The sequence below is a fragment of the Tauraco erythrolophus genome, chromosome 9 (assembly GCF_009769465.1).
Source record: "Tauraco erythrolophus isolate bTauEry1 chromosome 9, bTauEry1.pri, whole genome shotgun sequence".
NCBI lineage: Eukaryota > Metazoa > Chordata > Aves > Musophagiformes > Musophagidae > Tauraco > Tauraco erythrolophus.
Genome location: NC_141473.1, coordinates 12,482,662 through 12,506,575, shown reverse-complemented (window position 1 = coordinate 12,506,575; position 23,914 = coordinate 12,482,662). Strand labels below are relative to the sequence as shown.

Below are 23,914 nucleotides of genomic sequence, written 5' to 3'. Positions count from 1 at the left end.
CAGGCTACTATAAGTTAGAAAACAAGCAGGTTGTCTAGGCACATTTTCATTTTAAACTATAGCTAGAAATCAAAAAAGCAAGTGAAAAAACATAAGATTTTGCATATTCAGCTCAGTGAAGAAACCAGTACCTCTGTTTCCCCAATAGATGGTGCTGATAATTTCTTTCTCAGATATTCGTAAATAAAAAAGGTGGGTTTCTTTTGCAGCAATGCCGCAGTGAGAGAGCTGTGAAATTGGGCAGAGAAAGCACAGAGCAGAGTCCAAGCAGAAGCCCTGGGGATTCCCATAATAAAGATATGAAATGAGAATTCTGGCTCGCCTCAGCTGTGTTTCTGGTGCTTTCTAATTTCTTTTCATTAAGTGTTAAGTTCCTGAAACCTTTCCTGAGTCTTTGCAGCACCCTTTTCCTTATATGAGTAAGGATGAAAAGTGTTACACTGGTAAAGGTTTTTGGGAAAAAAAATATACTGGCTTATCAAGGGAAAACAGCAGGTATAACAGCTTCCATCCCGTCACTCCTCTGGAATAAATTCAACACTCAAGTTGTTGATAACCAGTAACACTAAGCAACTGTTGTTTCTATCAGTAGAACAGGATGCTTTCACCAAGGACCTGCTGGAGTTAAAAATATTTTCCAAGTTTTCCTGTTTTTTTCCCCAACTTCATAAACAAGGATCTGGTTACATATACCTCAATGTTAGAAATCTACATCACAGCTTGAGAACTGGATAATTAAGAAAAAAACTAACTTCCTTAATTAGGGCAAAAAGCAAGACAACAATGTATAAGTAGGAAGAAACTACTTTATTGAGAATAATTGCAATGTTAATTTCAGTTGTTTCAAGAGTTCTTAGGAAAACTATTACCTTGGCTGTATCCAATTACTACTTTTTTTTCTTTTTAAAAAAGCACATCAGAGCAATTGCATTTGTCCTACAACTTCTGATCCTAGGCTCTAACCATTATCCTACATCCACAGTGTAATTTGTCTTGACTTACATTCTGAAGTGGCTGTCTTAAAACTTTAATATTCCTGCTGTATTTTCTCAACTACAGCTTTGTCAGCTACAAGGGCTATTCAGTTGTTCCAGACCCCAAGCAGGGCCAAAGCAGATGTTAAGAACAAACAGGGCCAAGTCATTTTTAAGCAATACATAGTTTACTTGGCTGCACTGGTTTATGCATTAGGATCGGAAAGTAACGGGAAACCCAGATGGAGTTTTAATAGCAGAGGTGCCATGGTCTGAAATGTAATGTCTTCTTCCAGGAAAGTGGGAGCAGGAATCAGGCAGAAAACATCCCTCTAGAGAACACAGCAAATGGAAACTGTATTCAGTCATTCATGTTCTGTCCAGAGGAAGCAGCACTCACAGACAATACCAGAGGAATTTGGCCAAAGACCCTCTCTGCAGAAAACAGTCAGCACAGGAGCAAGGCCTGGGACAAAAGCCATCCTTTGCCTGGCACTTCAGGAAGGGGTCTTCCCTACCCCCTATGAATACGTTGAGCACTTTGTAGCTGGTCCCAGTGTTCCCTGTACTGTGCAGTATGGAACAAATGTAGGGGGAAAAAATAAACAAGGAAGACCAGTAGACCCGGACAGTCAGGGCACACTTCTTGATACAGACAGTATTCCTCATACCACAGGAATTTGCATTTGCACAACTCAACCAGTTGTCCTTCAGCAAGTAAGGCTACTTCTTCATTAAATACTCCACAAGATGCCAGTCTGAAGAAGAACACACTCCTGGAACTGCTGTGCGCATTAACCTCCTCTCACTAGCCTCTTCCCACTGCCTCAGGCAACACTCAGGCTGTGAAACTTAACCAGCCACATCAACCCACAGGCACGGTCCCATGGCAGCCTCAGCCACTCCGGCCCCTGCTGAGGTTCAGCTTTCCCTGTTGATCCCAAAACACAATCCTCATTTCTTCCTTGCACCAGGAAGGGACAGGCTCGGGTCAGGACAGTAGGCACGATTGCTTAGATGAGCTTCATGTAACTAACTGCTGCAGAAATAGTCCATACCTAATTCAGTGGACACTTCCATAAATTAAAATTAATGCTTCTTGCTGAGCTCTGTTCAAGCAGACTGTCATACTCAGAGAATAAAAATCAAGGGAGTAGAAGCAACATCCAAAATGAGTCTTTGGAAAGAATTACATATGACTAGAATAGGTGCTTTGCCAGCAAGCATTGGGAGATCTTCTCCCTCTACCTTTTTATCTTATTAACAGGGTATTTTAGTGCACCACAGCCTTTGAAGAGGTTTAGATTTACAGATCCCATGAGAAGCAGGGCAAGGATTAATATGCATGCTACAGTACAGGAAACTGAGTCACCACAAGGCACAGGGATCTTCTGGAAAACACATAGGAACTCAGCAGTACAGATAACCGCACTGCCATTTCCAAAGCCTCAGCTTAGACCCACAAACACATGAACTGTCCAACCTCCCTTCTGCCTATGAGACAACTCTCCCAAAGTAAATACACATATATCTGGGTATGAAATCAGATTCAAATCCCTTGCTCTACAGAACAAAACTCAGGTATTCTGAAATTAGCATGGGGGAAGGGGAGAATACTCTTGAGCTACAAATGAATAGAAATCAAGCTAATGTACAGCATATATTGCTGATTCTCACATGCTTGAGTTTAAGCTCTGATTCGCAGAGAAAATGGCTCTAAAATATTAACTGCAGTCATTATGGAAGGCTCACTTCTGACAATGTGTCTTATGGTTCATTTACCAAGAAAAAATGGATGCAATTTTAGCCAGTGTTAAAATGAATCTGCTTTTATCAGAAAAAGAAAACTAATCCCACCTGCCCAGCTCTTCTGTTCTCTGTTTTCAGAGGAAACTAACACAGAGGCAGTAGGTTTTAAATAACAAGCTTTTCTGCTGAACCTGGGATTCCATAAGTTTTTACTCATCTTGGTTAAAAAAAAAAAATCTTTCCGAGAGTAAGGCCAATCACCTAGCCTAGACAAGCACAGCTTCTGCAAGGCCAAGTTCATCACCAGTGCTGACCCTGATCCAACTCAAAGTGGGTGCCCACAACAAGACTTTTAATGTTGTCTTTGGGTAAGGTCAGTTCTCAGAAGCCAGTCAAATCTGTGATATCTGGAAGGAATAAGAGCAGCAGTAACATTCTACTGTACACTCAGCATCATCCGCACACAGTCATCAGAGCCAAAAAGAACCCTCCAGCAGCTTTATAAACCCTTTCACATACACTGAGTTCACTCAGACTTCTAAGCTCTTGAACTCCTGCTCCAGCCCCGCTCAAAACAGATAAAACTTCAGCTGTTACATATCCCCGAGTCCAAAAAGAGTTTCCTGGGGAAAGAGGAGAACAACAGGAGGGCCATCAAGAGGCAGAGTTCCCACATAAGTTACCACCCCTTTAGAGCAGCCCTTCAAGTCACACATCACTGAGCAGCTGACATATCCCTATTGAAAGGGTCTGGGGTGGAGTTGAATGACCCCATTCACACCAGGTGAGGACCTGGCTTAAGAGACTGAGCAGATCCCTCTAGTTCCCATCTGTCTTCAACCTCTTTTTGCATCCAGAAAGCATTAAAGTTCAGTAGCAGAACTGAAATATTATCACTCACTCCTAGGCTTGAGCTCTCTTTAGATTGTTGCTATTGACAGCAAACCCTGGGAGAATTATTATTTTTTATTAGTATTATTATTTTCCAGTACTGCATGCATAACAACAGCTCTCTAGATACAGCAAATAGATACAAGCAAATGAATGGAGCCATAACTGCCTCATGTCTTTCATTTAAGAGACTCTGATTTTAGTCCTTTTGTTCAGAAAAAAAATTTAACAAGAATTTAGGCACCGTGTGTTGGGGCTGAAATAAATCAGGTGAATAGCAGGAGAGGGAAGCTTGCTATGACTTCAGAGTACAATGAACACAATGATGGGACTTGGTGGAATAAGAAAACTAAGGCTGAATTTAATACAAATGGCTCCATTGTTATCAAAGGTTCTGTATAAGCTCTAATGATAACTCGATTGCATTGTTCATTGGAGAGAAGGTAGGTGGAGATCATTTAATGTTTTTTAATTAGCAAAATATTTCAACCTGGCTACAATTTACCTTCTGTGTGAGGGAACAGAAGTGGTGTCAACAGCAGGTTGCAGCTAGCTATGGCTATGTGAATAGACCTGCTTTCTGCTTATGCATACACTAGGAGAAATGCTATTCAGTGGTGATGGATACCATCATCTGGAAGAGTCTTGTCAAGACTTCTGCATGGTTCTCATGATGTCCCACTTTTGCATAACGGATAGGATTGCTGGAGTATTTCACTTCTGATAATAAGATTGAGCTGGGAAAAAACAGTTCTCCCACACACCTTAAAATACTGTTTTTCTATTTCAAAAAAGTGAACACTTCAAATTTATTTAAGAATTCCAATGCTGAATTGGATTAAAAGGCAGGACAAGTGCTAAGCTCTGTCTTGAACAAATCAGTTTCTAACCTGAAGAGGATGACAAGGAAGGCCTGGCACCTCAATGGAAATGCAACACAAGATAGCATCCCACACCTCCATCAAGATGGTCCCATTATTTCAACATAATGAGAGCCAAACAAAAAATATTAAACCTACTAATTCTCATCTGTCCAATGGCAAAAAGTAACAAAGTCTAAAAACTCAAAGCCCAGAAGAGAAATAACAAAACTCAAATCAATCGTTTCTGAAAATGACTTCCAGGTTAGTCCAAAAGCTTATGCTAGCAGAGCAGCTAATGCACCCAGGTAAGTTTGCAGAGCAGAGTTCTATACAATAAGCTCTTCCAGCAGATCAGCAATAAGCAGACAGATGATTATTGTGACCAAAGTATCGAGTCGCTAGACCATAAACTGCATGCTTTGGCCCTTGCAACTGCTCAACCTTGCCAGACTGACAGCTACATCACCTTCACCTTCTGGGAAGACATGATTTGCCATTTTCTGACATATGGGCTGGTGATAACATTTGTCTTGTGACACCAAGAAGAGCGGTGCTGGTGTAACAGGTGGAAAAAGGGGCAGTTGAGATGCTGTCACCTGTCTTATGATTCACCAGCAGAAGTGGCCATCGTCACTGCCATTCAATGTACACAAATGTGCCAAGGACTAGACTACAGAGCAAGCTAAACACATCCCTATTAAAGATCAATAAAAAGAGTGGTCCATCTAAGCAGATATTTTTCACATCTCATACAATAGAAATCACGCAGAAAATTCAAAAACCCTTTTGACCTCAAGGCTTATGTTTGAAAATTTTCTAAGTAGAACTATGAACAGTAGTGCAAGATCTGTCCCTTCTACTCACCAAAAGGAACTACACAGTATGAAGACAGAAGGTCTCCTGCCAAAACACTGGCTAGAAAGAAGATACTTGTGGGTTAATGTGGATGTTGACAGATCTTCAAGAGAAGCAAGCCAAGGTGTGCTTCACTTTCACAAGTTAAAGTAGTTGGAATGAATGAAAATTTAAAAAAAAAAAAATAAATGGCAATGAGAGAAATCATCTTTGAAAGACAACCAAGGGAGTCAGCAGCTGATAAGGGGGGTTGTGATTCTTGTTGAGGTAGAGACTCCCTGTCCCCTTGAGATGATATACAGCAGGATATCAGGTGCTAGAAGCTGCCTCTTTGTGCGTTTTATAACATACCAACCCATGTAAGATCAACTCTTTGCCACAGGCTGACAACACCATCTGAAAAAAAAAAAACACCACCCAAACAGCTACGCTGTAGCACAAGCTTCTGCAGACAGACATGAAAAAGCTTCAGCTGGAAAAATCTGAGGATTTAAATGAAGCGTCTCATACTAGTACAACTTCAGGAGTTGCCACACGTTAGCCCATCTGCGAACTGTCCACATGAGGCCGCCTCATCTTGAAAGAAAATTCAGTTTTAATGCCTCTCAGCAAGAGCTAAGGTAAGCACAGGTACACCTCAGGTAACTTGTTGCAAGCCAAGAGTAGGTATGGCATTGCCCCTCCTCAGCTCAAAGGTGACAGCCTACTGCACCTCGGGTCTAAGGCTCCAATCCAAGCTAGGCTGCAAACGTTCTACTGCGATTGCATCATTGGCCACAGGGGAGCTTGTTTCTACAGCTGCATGCTCAAAAGGCAAAAAACCACACCTGAATTGCCCACTGAGACCAGGGCAGTCCCTTGTCCACATTAGCTTTTGTCACAAAGCTAGTGGAGAGTATCAAGGCTTCTGGCTTTGCTTACATCATCCTTCTAAAAACATAAGCTCCTAGACTACAGGGTTCTGTAGTCCCCAATTATTTCACTCCTTTCTGAGCACAGACAGCAACTCTCCACCTACAAGAACTTGTGCCTCTACAAATAGCAAGGCCATTCCCTGCCAAATTCAAGAAAGTAAACAAAATACATCTCTCTTGGCAAAACATCTCCACATCAGTTTGTGTAATTACTTGCATCCCTTAAGAGGGTCTTGTTCACATATTATAGCTCTGACTCCAAGCATTGAAACACAATTAAACCAGATGCATCAGCCATGACTTGCTGGCTGACTCATGGCAAACCTCCACAGTTGGTGGCTGAGATGACTTTCATTCAGAGATGCCGAGAACAAATGGCACAGTGTATGCAGGGAAACTCACAGCGTGGAAGACTACATTTAGGTCAACTCTTCCATCTATGTCCCACCCTCCAGCAACTGTCTCTGCCGACTGAGTATTAAATTTTGGCTAGCAATGTTAATATCTGCCAATTTACCTCCTCCAAGCTGTTTCACCAATACCACAGCATTCACCAGTGCACAATCAGGCTTCCTTGCTTTTATCCTGACTCTTACCCTCTTTCTGCCTCTTTGTTACCATCTAGGGCTTCTACATCATTTCAGTTCAAAATCCTCAATAGAAAATCCAGCTTCCTCAAAAAGCTCATGCTCTTGTTTTTGAATTAAACCGATCCAGCTGCCTGCATCTTGACTAGCGAAATGTTCTTTCCCCTCTAAAGTCTCTTTTTAGCCAGTTCTGGAGCTAAAACCACCCTTAAAGCTAATTGTTCTGATTACATTACCCCACTCCACAAAACTTGCCTTGTCTCCACTTTTTCCATTGCCTGCACTTTTATTTCTCCAAGCCATGTCCTACAAACCTAGCTTTCTAACAGCATCACATTATTCTGCTCTATCAGCAACTTCAGTTTGCTGCTCCATGCCCTGCGTTTTCCATTTTCCAGGCAACATCTCAGCACACTGCTTTCCAGCCTTACCTCTGTTTTGCCAAGTTTTCTCTCATACTCCAGCTAGCGCACACACTCCCACGTGCACCCCCCTCAACAGAAAGGCTTCCTACCTGCTTAGGATGTATTTCTTCCTTGGCACCTCTTCACTGCTAAAACACACCTCAGACCACAGTGTTTTTCTTCAGTCCTTGAAGTCACCCAACATCTTTTTTCAAAGCTTAGCAATAACCATAGGTCAGCTTCTCTACTAAAAGAGCTGTTCTTCAACAGACTGCTTAGAACTTCATGCAATCCTATAAAAGACTTTCACCCTTCTACTCCTATGTCTTATATCTCTTCCTCCTCCTTAATCACTTATTCCTTGCACCTGGGAAGACAAGGAATTGGAGCCAGCTGGGTGCCCTGCCTTTCAAGGGCCAATTTACACCTGAGGGATTCCTTCAACTTCCTTCAACTTGCCTTCTGCTGCCTCTCACCACACCCTAAAATCAATGCCCATCTCTTGTGTGTTTATGCCTGCCTGTATCTTCTTTATTATTATTATTTGCCTTTAGAAGTTAATTATCTAAATCACAAAAAAACTTTACTAGGCTGAATCGAGCCATCACATAATCGATGCGTTTGTAAACCTCGTGTTTCTGCTGCTTCTTGTTGCTTGTTCACACATTTAAGGAAGAACCAATTACCTAGTCTACCTCCTGCCCAAGGAAGAGGCCACTGCAATCAAGTTATCTCCTACATAGAACAATCCAGAGCATTTCTTGTAACTCTTTCTGCAGCGGAGCAGTTGTATCTGCCTCCCAAATCATGGCTAACCGAGACTGCCAGTTCTTTGAGCCAGGAATCAAATGTTGGTCTTTAAAGTGTTTCAGTGCTGTACAAGGAATGTTGTACAGGATTTGCAATTATCAGGGAGAAGACATCTCTTTGTTCTGCACTAAAACACTGTCAGCGATGAACACCTTTAGGAGGCTCCTGCTTGGGTGGAAATCGCGTACCTTAGGATCTCAGCTGTCAATCTGCTCAGCAGTGAAAGGGGTCAGAACAGTGAAAAACAGCTCTTTGGGTTTTCAAACATTCCTCTTATGATCTATTCTCCGCTTGAGTTTCAGGATAGTTAAGAAATGGCCAAGCTGCCACGCTTCTGACTTCCCGCAGACCTATCCTTAGTAAAGCTGACACTGTTTCAGAAACAAAAAGTAGTACCTGATATTCAAGTTACCTTCACCTTAACTTATAGCAGACAATAAGGATCATTTTATAGAAAGCAAAAATTGCTGAGATTCATTTGAAAACCACCTTCCAGGCTACATTCTCGATCTGAACGTGTCAGAAGCCATGATTTCTCTTCTGTGAGGGATTCAGACAGGCTGATGTTTAGTTTTTGTCCCAAGAAGGAAAGGCAAGACCATGAAATTTCCCATGAAAATTAGGATCAGTAAACATTTTTCAGCTGATAATCAATAGCACCAAAGCATTTCCTTCTGATAATGTCAGAACATTAGACATTAATTAAAACATATAGCAATGTGGTTCGTGCCACTCCAGGAGTGTCACTGATAAAATCTCCACGAGTACTGGCTCAGAAAGGAAAACATTGCATTGCCTCTGAGACTACCCACTGACTTGCCGCGCTGCAGTGGCTTCACCGCCTAAAGAACTTCTCACCTTCAGCAAAAATCCTTTGGTGGCATCCACCATGCAACTAAGGAAACATAGCAAAGAGGAGACAGGTGGAAACAAAATCTCACCAGGAGAGAGAAAGAATACAGCTTGTTCATAGGGCCCATTCCCAGAAGAGAAGGTGGAAGAGGACAGAGGAGCAACAAACTTTTACACGTCCTGGGAATGAGATGATGTATCAAGTAGTGTCCTGTATACTCCACATATTCTTATATATTCAGTATAAAAGATGTGTCCATGATACAGCATTAGTACCTCGTCATAATTTTGGTGCCAAAGCAAAAGCCAATTGGGAACATTTTTCACTACAGCTTTTGACACTATCGGAAGGCAGACAATTTTGGTTGATATTTTAGTGTAGCAAATGTCACTGAAAATGGCATATCCCCAAGAAATTTTCTGATTTTGCCTAAACTATCTTTTCTAATGAAAAATTCTTCTGACAACTTTCTTTCCCCAAGCAGCTCTAATACTCGTGTTTAATGGTTGATATGTCTCAGTGGCGTTTTCAATTTACTGACATCATCTGTACTTTGTAAACTCAACACAGAAGGTGAATATTTAAAACTGTATGTCATCTATCTTCTTTTATCCTTATTGTGATATGGCATTCACTTCCCATACTTCACTATACTATGTACTTCTATGATTAAATATTTTCATCTTCTAGCAGCTGCTACCACATAATGTATTTCTGGATCATCCGAGTAGCTTGTTAGAAGGACAAATTTACTAACGGGTTAAAGTATAATTCATATCTTATCATCCCAGTTCAGACGTCAACCACACAATTCCATATATTTAAGCAGGAGCACCAAATTACAGACATCTTTCCTTTACTCTGATCTTTCTCCAGCAAAGATCTCCATCTGTTTAATGATACAGTATGTCCTTGTTTAAACAAAATGCTCTCTCTATAGAGGATTAAGTACAGCTTTCCTGAGTAACATTTTATAATGAGATGTTGATTCCTTTGTACTGTATTCTCTGCTCCTCATAAAATTTCTCAAAGTATCTCTTTCCCCTACATGCTCGTAAAGGTTTGTTTCTCACCAAAATCTGCCTTGTCAAACCCAAGATTTCTCAGAAATTACTCCTTCTGCTTGGTCTTTGAATACCTGAGCGTTAGAAAGGAACAGAGATGGATTCTCCTTCTGCTTGCCACAAAGCAGTTCTTGGCTTCATCTAAGTGAATCCTGATTTACATGAGCAGAAAAGGAGCACAGTCACAGACTCAACATTCCTTCTCAACTATTTCATTCTGAGATGGTGCCAGACAAAATGGAGAGATGGAAAGGATAGGGGAACTAAGGAGATGAAATTTTCTTCTCTTTGTGTGTGCGTGTTTCTTTCTCTTTCAGTCTGACAGGAGCACCGGTGATTTCTTAACTCTTTTTGGACGGATCTTTGTAAAGTAGTTTGGGGTTTGCTTTCTTACTTCCTTTTAAAGCCATCACTCAGATGCCTCACTGATAAACCTGCCTTAAGAACTTCAATAGCACTGAAGAAAATCAGTGCTGATGTACTAAGCACAGACATTGACAGCAATTTTAAAAGGACAGGAGCAGCCATCAAAGCATAAGCAGATAATCCAGAGCACAAACATTTCCTGGAAATACTTGCTACACTTAACATCACTTTAAGAGTTCAAAGAAACATCAGAATATCTTCAATTAATTCTACTTTAAGAGAAAGGTGATGTTGACCTGCATTGAAGCTGTACCTTACCCCCAGTTCTTTGTGGTGAAGATACAGATGTAGCGAACCTGCCAAGACAGGGCTATTTCCCTGAGGAGGGCTGAAAAGGGACCAGCACCCAAACAGGACAGGAGAACAGCAGAAATGCAATCACTTCTAACTTGGGATAAAACTATTAAGAGAAGTCGAAAGCAAGTGAGAAGCACCAAGACCATTCATCTCCTCCCTCTAAATCAGTACACAAAACAGACAAAGCATCAGTAGGAATGTGTTATTTGCTCCACAGGGTCTTGTGTGGATCTATATCTTATGTGCATGGAAAAATCATAAAGACAAGCTTTAACATTGTAATGAGTCCTGGACAGTGACAGGACTTAAATCCCCTAGAGCCTATTACACTTAAGAACAAGATAAAAAAATTGGAAAGGATGTAAGCCTACTAATTCTGGGCTTCAGACAAACGGTGGCAAAACTGTCCCTCATCTCTGTAGCGTGGGGATACTGAATTTTGTCAGATCTCAGCTGTGATCCTGTCCAGCAGCTTCTCAGCTATCCAAGCAGCCCATTGCAATCTCAGCTCCCAGCCTAATTCTGAGCTACGTTACAAGGAATGAAGTCAAAGGAAGCTGAGGAAAAAGGGAAACAATATGCTTTCTATGGAAGTTTTGTAATTTTTCAGGAAGTTTTTGACAGTGTAAGAGGGAAGAGACTATAGGAACACTTTAAGGAAACTTTAATGACTGAATCCTCAGAGCCCAAATACAATTGTAGCAGAACTAGCCCATTCCAAGCATTCAGGGGAAAATAAAAAAAAAAAAAAAAAGATAGCTTTCATTCTTTGAGTTCATGAGTAGGGCTTTCTATGGTTTCTCAACTAGTAGTGGTCCATTTCTTCTTAGTGTTCTGGTTTGCCCAGTCTTTAGGGTGCATCTGGTCTTGTTTTCAAATTTGTTCTGCAAGGACATTTGGTGTCACCTGGATTTGGAAAGAAGGCTCACAGGGCAGGAGCCTCCCAGTTGATGCTGAAAGATGTGATGTACAATCCCCTAATCTGGGCACCGTGGTCGTACAGCCACATTTGTTTCCTATCAGGGCTGAATCCACCCTGCATCCTTGTGCCTATACTGGTCTTGTCCATCTGGAAGGCGGGAGGAGAAAGCAGGTGGACGCAGCAGGACCACCACCTTCACACTGAAGCTCCAACACGTTCCTCTCTGTGCAGAGGGTGTTCCTGCTGGCAGTCAGCGAGGGGATGCTGGCTCTGCAGCCACCCTTTGCTAACACCTGCAGCTGCAGCATCCCAGTTAACCGCTGCCTTGGCCTGCCAGAGCAGCTGAGATGTCTGATGGCGTCAGTGTGAGCTGCACTGCCTCGTGGGCTGGCCTCTTCATCGTGACAAATACTAGGGTTATGTTCACCTTTCATTAATAAAGAGACACGTGCCTCCCCTGGCCCTTCTGCATCAAGGAAAGGCATCAGCACCTGCACACCTACACACACAGGTGTGCACAGCACTTTCCTCGTGTGTTCATTGTTTTTTGGGGTTTTTTTTAGGAATGTGAATGTGTTGCTGCCTCAGCTGTCACTGCTTGTCACGTTACAGTAACGATCGCTGCTTTCAGAAGCCAGTTCAGGTTGTTTAATCATCACTTCCCTCCAAGCTGTCCATCACAGGGTGGTCACCAGGCAACAGCATCAACAGACAGGGCCGTGGGTGGCTGGTGAGGAGGAGGAGGAGGAGGATGGAGCACACCAGGCTTTGCAGGGAGGAAGAACACATTCCCACGGGAGAGGGAAGTATGGGAGCTGCTGAGTCTATCCCTATCTGACCGGATCCAAGCCTGCAGCACGGTGAAAATAAAAGGGACTTCAGTGATTGCATGACCCAGTGTTTGGATGGAGGAAGAGAAGACAGCAGGACCCTGACCAACAGTACAGTAACGCAGAGCTGGGTTCCTTGCTCCAGCTCTCACAGGTGTCCGTGGTCCAGCTCCCTCCACCACATATGGGATGGCAGGGCCCTGCTGTCCCACCTGGCTCACAGCCAGGGGCACAGTTAGAGACAGCTGGAATCAACCACATTTACTCCTTTAAGAACATTAAAATGAGCTGGTTAGGAGCAGACAAGGAGTTTCTGAAGAAAAAAGAAAGACCAAATGTCAACTTACAAAAGTTGAAAATGAAATGGAAGGCAACACTGAACTTGGAGCTTTTCATCCCAAAGATGAGCTGGAGAATGTTTTGGTTTAGTTTGTTTCATTTTGGTTTTCCAAGTTGATACACAATAAACAGTCATTTGTCATTTAAACAAACAAATAAGTAGAAACAGCTGCACCTGCCCAAAGCTCTTTGGGTTACAATAACATAAACAGTTATTACTAAACTTCTTCTGTGGAGACACTAGGTCACTGGGTCCAGGCTAAGCCCAGATCTGCATTCTTCATATCTCTAGCCCAGGCGCTCTCCTGCTTAACGTATTTAGTGGAGCGTGGAAACAGGTGCACAAATGAAGTGGAGGAGGTGTAGTGCAGTCCCTTTCCATAGTGTGATCCTCAGCCAGAACACCATCTCAGGGAATAAGCAGCCTCAAAACTCCTCTAACTAGTGACATTCCACCACAGACCTATGCATTTTAGTATTATGTTAAATGCATCTGCTGCTCTGCTAATGTATCTTTTATTTATCTGTTTATACCCTCTTCAGTTAAAAAAAAAATCTATTAAGTTCATGTAATCAAAGTAAGATCTAACTTTGATTTGCAGATAACCATTCCCAAAATGTGATTTTGCTTCTAATAATGATCAATTTAAAGCTTTTATCTTTCATCTACAGAAAAGTGGGTTTTTTCTCTTGGAAACCTGAACTAAAACTCAACAGAAAGCAAATCAAGTTTCCATATCATATTCTTTAACATATAGAGCTTGATTTCACCATGATTTTTAACCCAGAAAAATGTACTTGCACATACATAGGTAAATTTTTCAAAAAATAAGGTCCTCAAATATTCATTTGAATGTTCAATGGAATTCACTTCTCCTAGGTCTGTTTTCAGAGAACATTCAGCAAACAGTACTGGCAACATTCTTGGCCAAGGGAGGGAACATCAAGCTGTTTCTAAAGTCTTATACTGACCCAGTCACACACACAAAAAGGGAGCATATGACCTCTTTCCTCTGTTGAAAAAATATTTATTATTTAAAATAAATTTTACTTATTATTCAAAATAAAAATCTTCCATGCAAAGTCTATTCCAGATTATTAAATGGGGCCTATTCCCACATTACTGAGAAATTTCCCCCTGATTTCTGAATCAGGAACTTTATGATTACTTTACCTTCCCAAAGAAGTACACCTGAGAAAAATCACATATTGAGCAGGGTCAATTTATGAAGAGAAAAACAAGCCTACATTTGTTATATAAAATATTTCCCTTGAATTACTTTTTCAACCTTAAATATAGCGGAGGAGGTGAGAATGAGGGAGGAAGAGAAACATTTGGGGAAAGACATGGGATGTCTCTGTTGGGTTATCTAAATAGCCTGAGATTTTGTAAAGTGCCTTTCACTTCCTCATGAAGACCTGCATGAAAATGATCTGCAAGAGCTCATGGCACTGCTTAAATAATCACCACCAAAGGTGACATAAAACCTAATACAAATAGGATGTGAGCACTGACACTGAGTTGAGATCTGGTGTAAGGGATCGAGAGCTTCCCATGTGTAGCCAAATGCTCTCCAATCAAAAAAACCCCAGCTCCTCCATGCTTTGGAAACACGTTTGCCTTGAAATGCCAACTGCAAATCATCCCCTTCCATCTCTTCTCCTTCATCTCTTCATTCGACATATTTGTGCAAAGCGTGGAAGACTGTAAATGGGCCCTTAGGTTCCAAGGGACAGCAGGAGCAATACACAGGGCAGGGGGGATGTATTCCTGGTGGCAGTCTGAAAACTCTCATGATGAATGAATTTCAGACACCTTCTCTAAAGACCAGCCATATCTTTAAGTACTAGGCGCACTCCAGTATTTTTGCCAGCCCAGACAGTCCACAAGTATCTTACCTACCTTGCTGCTATGGGGTAAAAAAACCTTTTGTTTTGTTTTGGGTTTTTTGTGTTGTGTTTTTTTTTTTTTTAAAATGAGGACAACCTCTCTGGGGGTGAAGGTGGGTGGTGTTTGCTGTTATCACGTAATTTGCTGCCTTCCATGCACTTTGTGATCTCTCCATCCTGCCCTGAGGTTCCTCAGCCACACTTCTTAGAAGCACATCATGGGTCAATCCCTTCATCGCACCCCAGCCACTCACTCGATGTGGGCTTTGTCTCATCTGCGCTACCCCTGAGCTTTCCCTCCAGGAAAAGAGAAATCACAAGGCCTGTGACTCCCTTCACTTCGCTGCCCCTGCAGAAGCAGTTCTGCCCCTAACCACGGCACAGGGTGAGAGTGCTGGAGGCCCTGCTCCAACATGGGCTGCTCATGGCGGGGATACTTGCCATTGTCATCCCTCCATAGCAGCAGAAATAGGTCTCGTTTCCCACCTTCCTTTCCCACACCGCCTATATCTCCATTTCTTTTCCCAGCCTTCTCCTCTCTGCTCACCACATGTCAGGGGCACCTCAGCACAGCCTGCCCTGAGCACGTCCCAGGCATGGCAGCTCATGGGGGAGAAGTTCAGAGGCAGCTTTGAGTCCCAGTGTGCCATCGTAGGAGAACATCACTCCTCTATTTAGGGGCATGATGTGAAGTTAAATTAAGTTCTTGGAGACCCTCTAAAAGAAAAGAATTACATTTTAGGACATATCCTAAAATATCTCGTTCCTTCTCAAAGTACTTTCCTTTTATGTTCTCCAAGGAGAGAAAGTGCGGTACCAAATAAAAGTGTTATTGTGTTACCAGCACTGAGAATTAGGGATTAAGGGCTCTCATATTAACTGTTGTTTGATTTAAAAGATAGCCAAAAAAATTACAAGTGGCACAAAAATCATTTTACTGCATCAACTTTTATATGCATTTAAAATTCCAAAATAATTAGTCTGTCACCCAATGCTACCATTTGAATTGGAATCAAGGCCCATTTTCATTTAACACAGAAATGTCAATTAGAGCTGTGGGAGTCATTGATTTTTTGGTTTGCTGGCCAGATATTAAAAAAAAATGACAGAAAAGAAGTGCCTTGTGTCAGTCTGATTTTTTTTTTCCTTTTCCTCCTATGAAATGAAAACCTGAATGTAGCTTTGGTTCTGGATGAACAGGATCCAGTACACACGGCTTTTATGATAATATCAGTTGCCCAAATATCGGCAAATATAGTTTGAGATGCTCTACGATTCCCAGGCTTGGGCGTCAGGTAGGATGCAGGACCCACAGGACGCCCTTGCCCTGTGAAGCAGCAGCTAGAGGCAATACCATCTCAAATGTCACTAGATAACTCTGTCTTGGACACTGAATCAAGATTTTTCTGTCACTGGATCATTTTTAAATATAGAATAAAAGAACTGGAAATCCGTTCAAAAAACACTGCCTTGAAACAATGAAAAACATATTACGTTTAAACTTTCAAGATTTTGGTTTGTTCATGGCTGTTTTTCAGGAGCCTTGAGATCAAAAGGAAATCAGTGTGAACATATGAAATGCTCTGGCCAAGCTACAACAGCATTTTCTAGAGGAAAAGGTCTTTGATGGGGCAGTTTCACTCACTTTGCTGGAGCTCTGCATAATGCAAGGGTTGTATTCAGTCCAGCGTAGTAAGAAAGGCCAAGAGGACACAAGATTGTCCAAGGCCAATGCTAATCTTGCAGCCCGTCATGTGTAGAGCTGTATCACAAGAGTACAGGTCAGAAGGGTCTCTAACCTCTCCAGAATGAGCTAAGGACTTCTGACCTCCTTGCTTCCCCTCTCTGGGCAGATCTCATGATTGCTAAGTCAGAGAAACACAAAAGTCTTATTTGAAGTCAGGAGGAAAGGGAGAAAACCCTTTTCTATTACAAAGTACAGTATTAAGAAGATTGAAAACTATAACCCTATTGCTTTATACAGTTTATAGCCTCTTGATATTATGTGAATGCCAATTGCAACTGTCAGAGCTCTTCTACTATTCTCCTTAATCTCCCCTTGTGATAGGATTTGCATATCCCACCTGTCAGTCCAGGTGGAAGCTCCTCACCAATTCCCAAACACTTTCGCAGAGACTAGATTCACACAACGACAAGCCTTTCTTCTAGTCCTCACGGATTCTCTTTCACCCACTGCTTTCTCTCAGTGCACGGCTATTCTTATTAACAATTTCCCACATGTCCTAGCTCATATTCTGTACATGAAAAGCCTACGTTTTAGTCAGTCAAGAAATATATCTAGAGATGGATTGCAACACAAAAGAAAGAAGTACTACAGCTATTGACTCATTTTGGCCAAATCTCACACACACAAAAACAAGAATCAAAAAAACCTCAAAACTTTCTGGTGAAAAAAATAAAGTCCTACTCAAAGCTACAGGAAATTTTCTCATATTTTCTCTCACTGAAGGCTTCTTTTTGATGTAGGCTTCATATCTAGAATGGATGTAAAGTATTTTATGATCTACACAGTAGTAAATCTAGTTCAGAAGACCAAAATTTGAAACAGGAGGTTTCTAGCAATACTTTAATTTGACTTGATTTTTTTCTGGATGAAATCCCGATTTTTATTTCCTCACTTTTTATTCAGCTCTTCCTAAATATATTCTTATTAGCTCTGGCAAGAGATTAGCCTGAAACAGTCTTAGCAACTGATGCATTATACTATTAATACTATTATATATTGTTGTAATATGTAAGCACTACATACTACATCTCACCGTGAAGCGTTTTAATGCAGGCATCCTTCTCAGACGAATCTTTTTTGGGACCTGTTTCCCGCACCCTAGGAACCAATCTAAATGCAAAGTGACTGACAGTGGGGTCATTCCTCACCCTGGGTCTCAATGCACAGCTGGCTGTGGGCTCTGTAGATATAGCCATTTCCTTAAAACTTCTCCTTTATGATGATGTAATTGCCATGAGAGAAGGGAGCAATGAGCTATCACATACAACGTAATGCCAGTCACTCATGGGGTGATGTTGGCAGATTCTTCATCCATCCATGGTAGTTTTACACTGGAGCCACAGCTCTGCCAGCAAGGGAAGGACAGAGGATATCAACTACAGCCTGTTGCATGAACACAGCATCTGAGAAAAGAAGTCTCAGAGTGAGAAGATGTGAAAAGTGACGTTTTGATTGTGATCCCCTGTTCTGGTCTGAACAGAACACCACTGGCAATTTAAGATACTTTTGCCATGCCTTCACTATCTCACTTGTAAAAGGGGATACATTTGTTATCATCTACATGGAATTGTGTTCATCAAAAGCAAAAATCTGATTCTAATTCAAGCTCTTGGGAACCTGACTCCTAGAAATTCACAGTTCACTTTCCACAATAATCTGTCTTAGAAGCAGATACAGAAAGAACAGTGCTTGCTTGGTTTAGCAAGCCAGAGGCTGAAAGAGAACACGATCACTGCCTGTAAGATAATTCCAGGGGGCATAAGTGCCAGGGAGGGAAAATAACTTTCAATTAAAAGGAGCATGCACAAATGAAAAATAAAATCTAAATTGCTCAATGGCAATGTTAGAACAGAAATCAGACAGAAGTTTCCAACAACCAGAAGAATAAAGCTTGAAGCAGCTATTCAGAAAGGAAAAGGCAATAGGAGGGTGGGTTGAAAGAAACACAACAGTTTTCAAGATGCAGTTTGATCAGTTTATGGCTGTAGGATGCAGGACCTGTTGCAGCCCTATCCCTTTCTTTAAGTTCTTAATTTATAAAGTAGGTTTGAACACTTCAGCTGAAAATCCAACAACAGGTTATTCACAATTACTTTGTCCAGGAGGAAATACAGTGCATTGGAAATATATAGGTGGATTGTTATTCCACCTTACCTGTGCAGTTTGTCCTGTCAATAACATCAAGGAAAATCTTGCAAGTAATACCTAATGTAGAGTCTCATCTTGCCTAAAAGCTCTCCCATAAGAGACCTAACTCTTCCCCTGTTGTCTAGTGTAATCACCTGACAATAGCAATGATGACCTTGCAGGCTTCACCCTGCACTGGACCCATCAGCTGTATTGATTTTCTACTGTGGATGGAATATAAAACCTGTCTGGCCCTGGTTGTTTTGCATCTGGTCTAGACTCCATCTCCATCAGTCTGTTGAAGATCTTCTGTTGTGGAGGACCTAGGAGAAGCTCAGCTTTGTCTTTCCAGCAATGTCAATCACAAAAGTTTGAACCAGATGTTTAAAGGTATTGTGGCCATGTAAAAGTCAATCCCCAGGTGTACAACAGGGTACACACTAAAATTCCTTGCCAGACACTTTGAGATGTACACCAACATTCAGCTCAGGAGAGCACCCTGTCCAGAAAAAGCAAAAGTAAACTGCCTTACTAAGTGAATGCGAAACCCATGCTGCTTTCCTTCACAGCACCACGTTATAGCACAAGCTATAGCATCAAGGGTCTTACTCAGACTCCCGTATCTTCTGACCTCCTTCAATTCTGTTGCTGTTCTCCAGTGTACTTCCAAAGGAACCAGTAAGGCACTAATCTCAATCCAATCTAGCCTAGGACAGAAGCAGTCTTGGTTTCTTGTTAAGCTCTGAGAACCATCCATATTCCAAAAGCTCATAAAGGATATCTCCTAGAGATTTGCTTCTCTCCACTAAAACCAAGTCTCTCTTTCAGCTCCACACACAAATCTCTGGTAGCTGTTTTCTACTAGTCTACAGCAGAACATTAAGGGAGCTATGGGGAATCCACATCTACAGTGTCTGGATATACCACATCAGGAAACATTTGATATTTCTGTGAGCTAGGAAACCTGCCAACTTCCACACCGATGATGACATTTCTCAGTGGTACAAAAAGGCAGGAGATCTCACTTGCATGTCTTGTAGCAGAGACTTGAGGAAGATTTTATCTCATAGGATCTTTTACTCCATTTTCTACAGAGGCCAGTGGAAACTCTCAGGATGTATCAATGCAAGTAATTTAGGCAATACCAGGACACATTCACAGACTCAATAGTCTATACTTGTATTATACTGTCAATGGTTCCAGGCAGGGTGGATCATTCCCAGACAGTCTGGGACTTGGTACTAGCCAAAGACCATTTCCAGCACCCAGTTTAGCTGCAGCCCCTCTTCTCTGTTTTGCAGACTGAAAAAGCTCAGGATTGTGGAGATGCCAGATGGCCTTGTGCGGCCTCGCTCACCTCCACTGGAGTCAGAGAAAGTCTGAGGGCCACCTAATTTTAATACAATACTGGATAGACTCCTGGTTTCATCCTCATCAGTCATCTGACAATCTAGACTCCATACACCTATGCTCTCCTCTGACTCCACCAGTGAAAAAGCCAAGGTAGACAGGAGGGATTAGTGCACACGTGAAGTGTGTCCCTACAGATGTGAGCTGGGCACACTCCAAATGTCCAGCTACGGATATTGTGCTGGAGAGTAAGCTGTCCAGGGAGTACCTAAAGTCATCAATGGGCCAAAATAATCCCTGGATATGTTGATGGAGTTATATCTGGATGACTCTGATTACTATTTGTTATTCTTATTGTACCTGTGGCCAAGCATAGAGCAAGTTCCTCTTCAGAGCAGAATGCCATCAGTTAGATGGTGCACACGCTCAACACGAAATCACAGCCAAGCCTGAAGAAGCTGCAAACACCGAGAACAATCCCTTACAGAAATTAGGAGTCCTTTCAGGGCTCCCTTCTCCTCCATCAGAAGCATTGCAATTGTATCCAAAGCACTACGTAAACAAGGATATAGAAATACACACTGAAGCTGGCAGAATCAGATACATTGCAATAGCAAAACTTGATGGTGACAGTGCTTTAATTTCCCAGCTTTTCCATCTAAAGGGATCTCAAATGTTTTGAGCTTTGTTTTGGATTTTTCCTGTACTCACAGAGATGCTGCAAACTATGATCATCTACATAGTGCCCCTGTGCCTGGGTGAAAGGCAAAAGCTGTTTAACAGCAGCACTTAGAGCACATTAGACTGAAAATGTGAAGAGGTGTTGCATCTCCTGCCATGGCAGGGAAACGCAGGCAGGAAGGCAGCAGCTACCACTGCTGGAGTGCAGCCAGAGCACCGGGGTTACACAGCATCCCTCGCTAGCAGCACCACAGGATCCTCTGTGATCCCCTGGCAGGCAGAACTACATACATTGTACCCTAAAGGAAGCATTTCACCCCAACCCTCTTCCAGTACCAGCTCCTTCACAGATGAGTGCCCAAAACCTCCACACGGAGACAATGGTCGATGCCACTTTGGGCTACCTACTGAACTCACATCATTGCTTCAGCTGAGCCCAGACAAGCATGTCACGCATCCAAGTCCTGCTGGGGCCCAGCTTTGTTTAGTGTTGTGAAGGGGATGTGATCACAGCACAAGATAACGCAGCACTGCCAGAGCCCCCAGCAGCAACGTGGGAGCATTATCTCCTCGCATGCAATGTAACCCACAGCTCTTTGGGAAAGGCAGCAGCTAAATACTTCCCCACAGCTCCCTGAAAATATTTGTACATCAAGACACTCAGAAAGTAATCAGTCCCTAGCAGCAATAGTCCCTGCTACCACAGTGGGCAGAAACATATACACATACATACATGTATCTAAGCACATAACAATATATGTGTCTTGATAAATGTACAGATGAAACATAATTGCAGCAATAGACCAGCAAAACTGATGCCTGCTGCAGGACTTTTTATATCAGAACCTTTTTCTTAGCAAATGGGTCACTCAAAACCAGCGTCAGCCTCAATTCAATTTGTACGAACAGATCTGACTTCCTACAAGGCAGCTTCTGTTAGGACAGGTACAGAAGAGACAGGCTAGCTGAGTTGTGAAGAAAGGGGAAAGTCCTTCAAAACAGAGATGATAAGTATGCCTCTGTCAATTAATTGATTAAAAAGCTCCTGATGAGAACATAAAACCATGTCCCAATTAACTAGGGCTGAACCTTACAGTGAGGTGCTTATGACATCCGCTGTAATTCTCAATTGGGCGGCTGTGATATACCTCAATAAGATCTATACCAAAAGGAATTCATAATGATTAGACCATTATTTCATAATGTTACCAGGCTCGTAGTACTAAAAGCTGAAAGGGAGGCCAAGGATTTCTGCCAAGCAGCCAGAAAGCTTCTGGCATTACAGCTGCAGACACCTTAGAGGAGAAGAGCCAAAGTCCCCTTTTCTCCTGGGAAGTTGTGTGGGCAACAACCACATCATGCCGGCATCCCCTTCTCTCTCATTAGCATTCTGCTTGCTGTCTCTAAGAGGCAAAGTGACAGAAGTTGGAGCATTCAGACGGGTCCCCCCACTTCTGCTAGTCCACAAGCAGAGTTAAGGCAGGCAGAAAGCACACCAGGCAACTCACTCTGCCTTCCCTGGCCTCAGCCCTCTGGCTCCAGGTTACCTCTGAAGCAGAGGCTGAAGGGATACAGGGCTCAAGTTAACTTGGTAACTTTGATGCCATGACGGTTGCTCCAGCCTGGGAATCAGTCACCTACTTCTCTGGCTGGTTTTGTTCCGCTTGGTTCATATCAGAGCCATTCTGCTGCTATTCACAAGAAAGCTCCGTGTTACTGGGAAGAAACAAGAACTGTCTCATTTTAACACCTTAGTGAAAAGAGCTAAAAAGCAGCTTCATCCTCTGCACAGAGGTACCTCGGAGATGAAGTCCTGAAGCCCTCCAGCACCTCCCCATCAGCAGGGCCTGGGGATGAGCTCCTGCGCTGACGTGGGCTCCAAAGGCTGGGAGGAGGAGGAGCAGCACCAGAGGGGCTTTCCCAGGCCTTGCTCACAGCTGAGCCTCCCAAGAGGCCGGCGGGGGTTACCCTGGGGAGAAGGCACGGTGCGAGGATGGATCGCCCCCGGACCGACGTTTCCCCCTCCCCGCTGCGGGCAGTGGCAGCGGTTTCTCCCTCTCTGCTTTCAGGGTGAGGGAGAGGGGGGCTGGAGGGGGCTGTGTTCTGGTTTATCCCTCTCTGCCTCCAGGGCGAAGAAGAAGGGGGTTGGAGGGGGCTGTGCTCAGCGGGCGGGCGACGGAAAGTTTTTTTGCTCCAGAAGAATGGCCCTTTTGAAGCACTTCTGCCCCACTGCACACTGCTAAGCGAAGCCAATCCGCGGCGCCCGGAGGCGCAAGTTCCCCCCTTCGAGGAAGAACCCCCCCCCCCCAACATCCCACCTCCCCCTCTCCCCCTCCCCCCCCCCAAAAAAAAAAAAGAAAAGGAAAAAAGGAAGGGAGGGGAGGGGGAAGGAAGCCAAGCTCAAAAGCAAACCCGCAGCCCGCCGGCCCCCCGCCGCGGCGGTACTCACGCTGCTGTTGTGCCCCGACCAGTGCACCATGGCTTGGTTGTGCGCCGAGTCGCCGGCGAGGGCGAAGGTGGTGCTGCCCAGCCGCAGCTCCTCCAGCCCGAAGCGGGCGGCGCCGGCCTCCCCCGGCTCCCGCCCCGCGGCGCCGCCCGGCCCCGCGGCGCCCCGCGGGCTGCGGCCCCGCCGCCGCCGGCCCGAGCCCGGCCGGCCGCCCGCCGCGGCGGACCCCTGGCCCCGGAGAGGATGGTCCTCGGCAGGAGCCACCGCCGCCGCCACCGCTCGGGGCCGTCTGTCGCCGGCCACTTTCGCGGGCTCCCTCGTCAATCGCCGGGTCTCCCAGCCGCTGAATTTGTCCCCCGTGGGAGAAGGGGCGAGGGTCGCTTGCAGCCCGGCATCCTCCGCCTCCATCCCGGCCCCTTGCCCTCTCTCACCTCCCTTCTCCCCGGGGAACCTCCTCTGCTCCTTTTCTCCTCTGTCGGTCCTCAAATGCATTAATAATCCCTGCTGCGGATGTTGCTGCTGCGGCTTCACCTGGGAATGGCAGGATCTGCAAGTTATTTCTGCACCGGTAAAGCCAAAAGTGAAGAGGAAAAGCCATGTCCAGTACAGGAGAGCAACGTGCCAGGCTGGGTACCAGCCAGCAACTTTTTCCATCGCTGCTGACTGCTGATGAGAGCGAGGGAGAAAGAGCAGGAAAGAGGGAGCAGGAGCGAGAGCGGAGCGCTGCCGATTTACCCGCCGCGGGGTAAACACAGCGAGAACTCCATAAAGTTTCAGACTCTCCTGTGTTAGATGCAGCTGGGGGCAGGGGAGGTTGCTTTCTTTCCCCTTCTTTTTCTTTCCGTGTTTTATTTTCCTTCTTTTGCACTTTTTCCTTTTTTTCTCTTTTTTTTTT

At 43.7% G+C, this 23,914-nt stretch overlaps 1 protein-coding gene across 1 annotated transcript in view; it reads right to left on the bottom strand.

The window, feature by feature from the left end:
* SORCS1 (sortilin related VPS10 domain containing receptor 1) overlaps positions 1-23,673 on the bottom strand; it is a 302,649-nt gene extending 278,976 nt beyond the window's left edge. The window contains exon 1 of the mRNA XM_086616954.1: positions 23,023-23,673. Within this exon, the coding sequence (XP_086473080.1) occupies positions 23,023-23,673 (651 nt within the window). The remainder of the gene's footprint in view (positions 1-23,022) is intronic.
* Between the last annotated feature and the right edge of the window lie 241 nt (positions 23,674-23,914).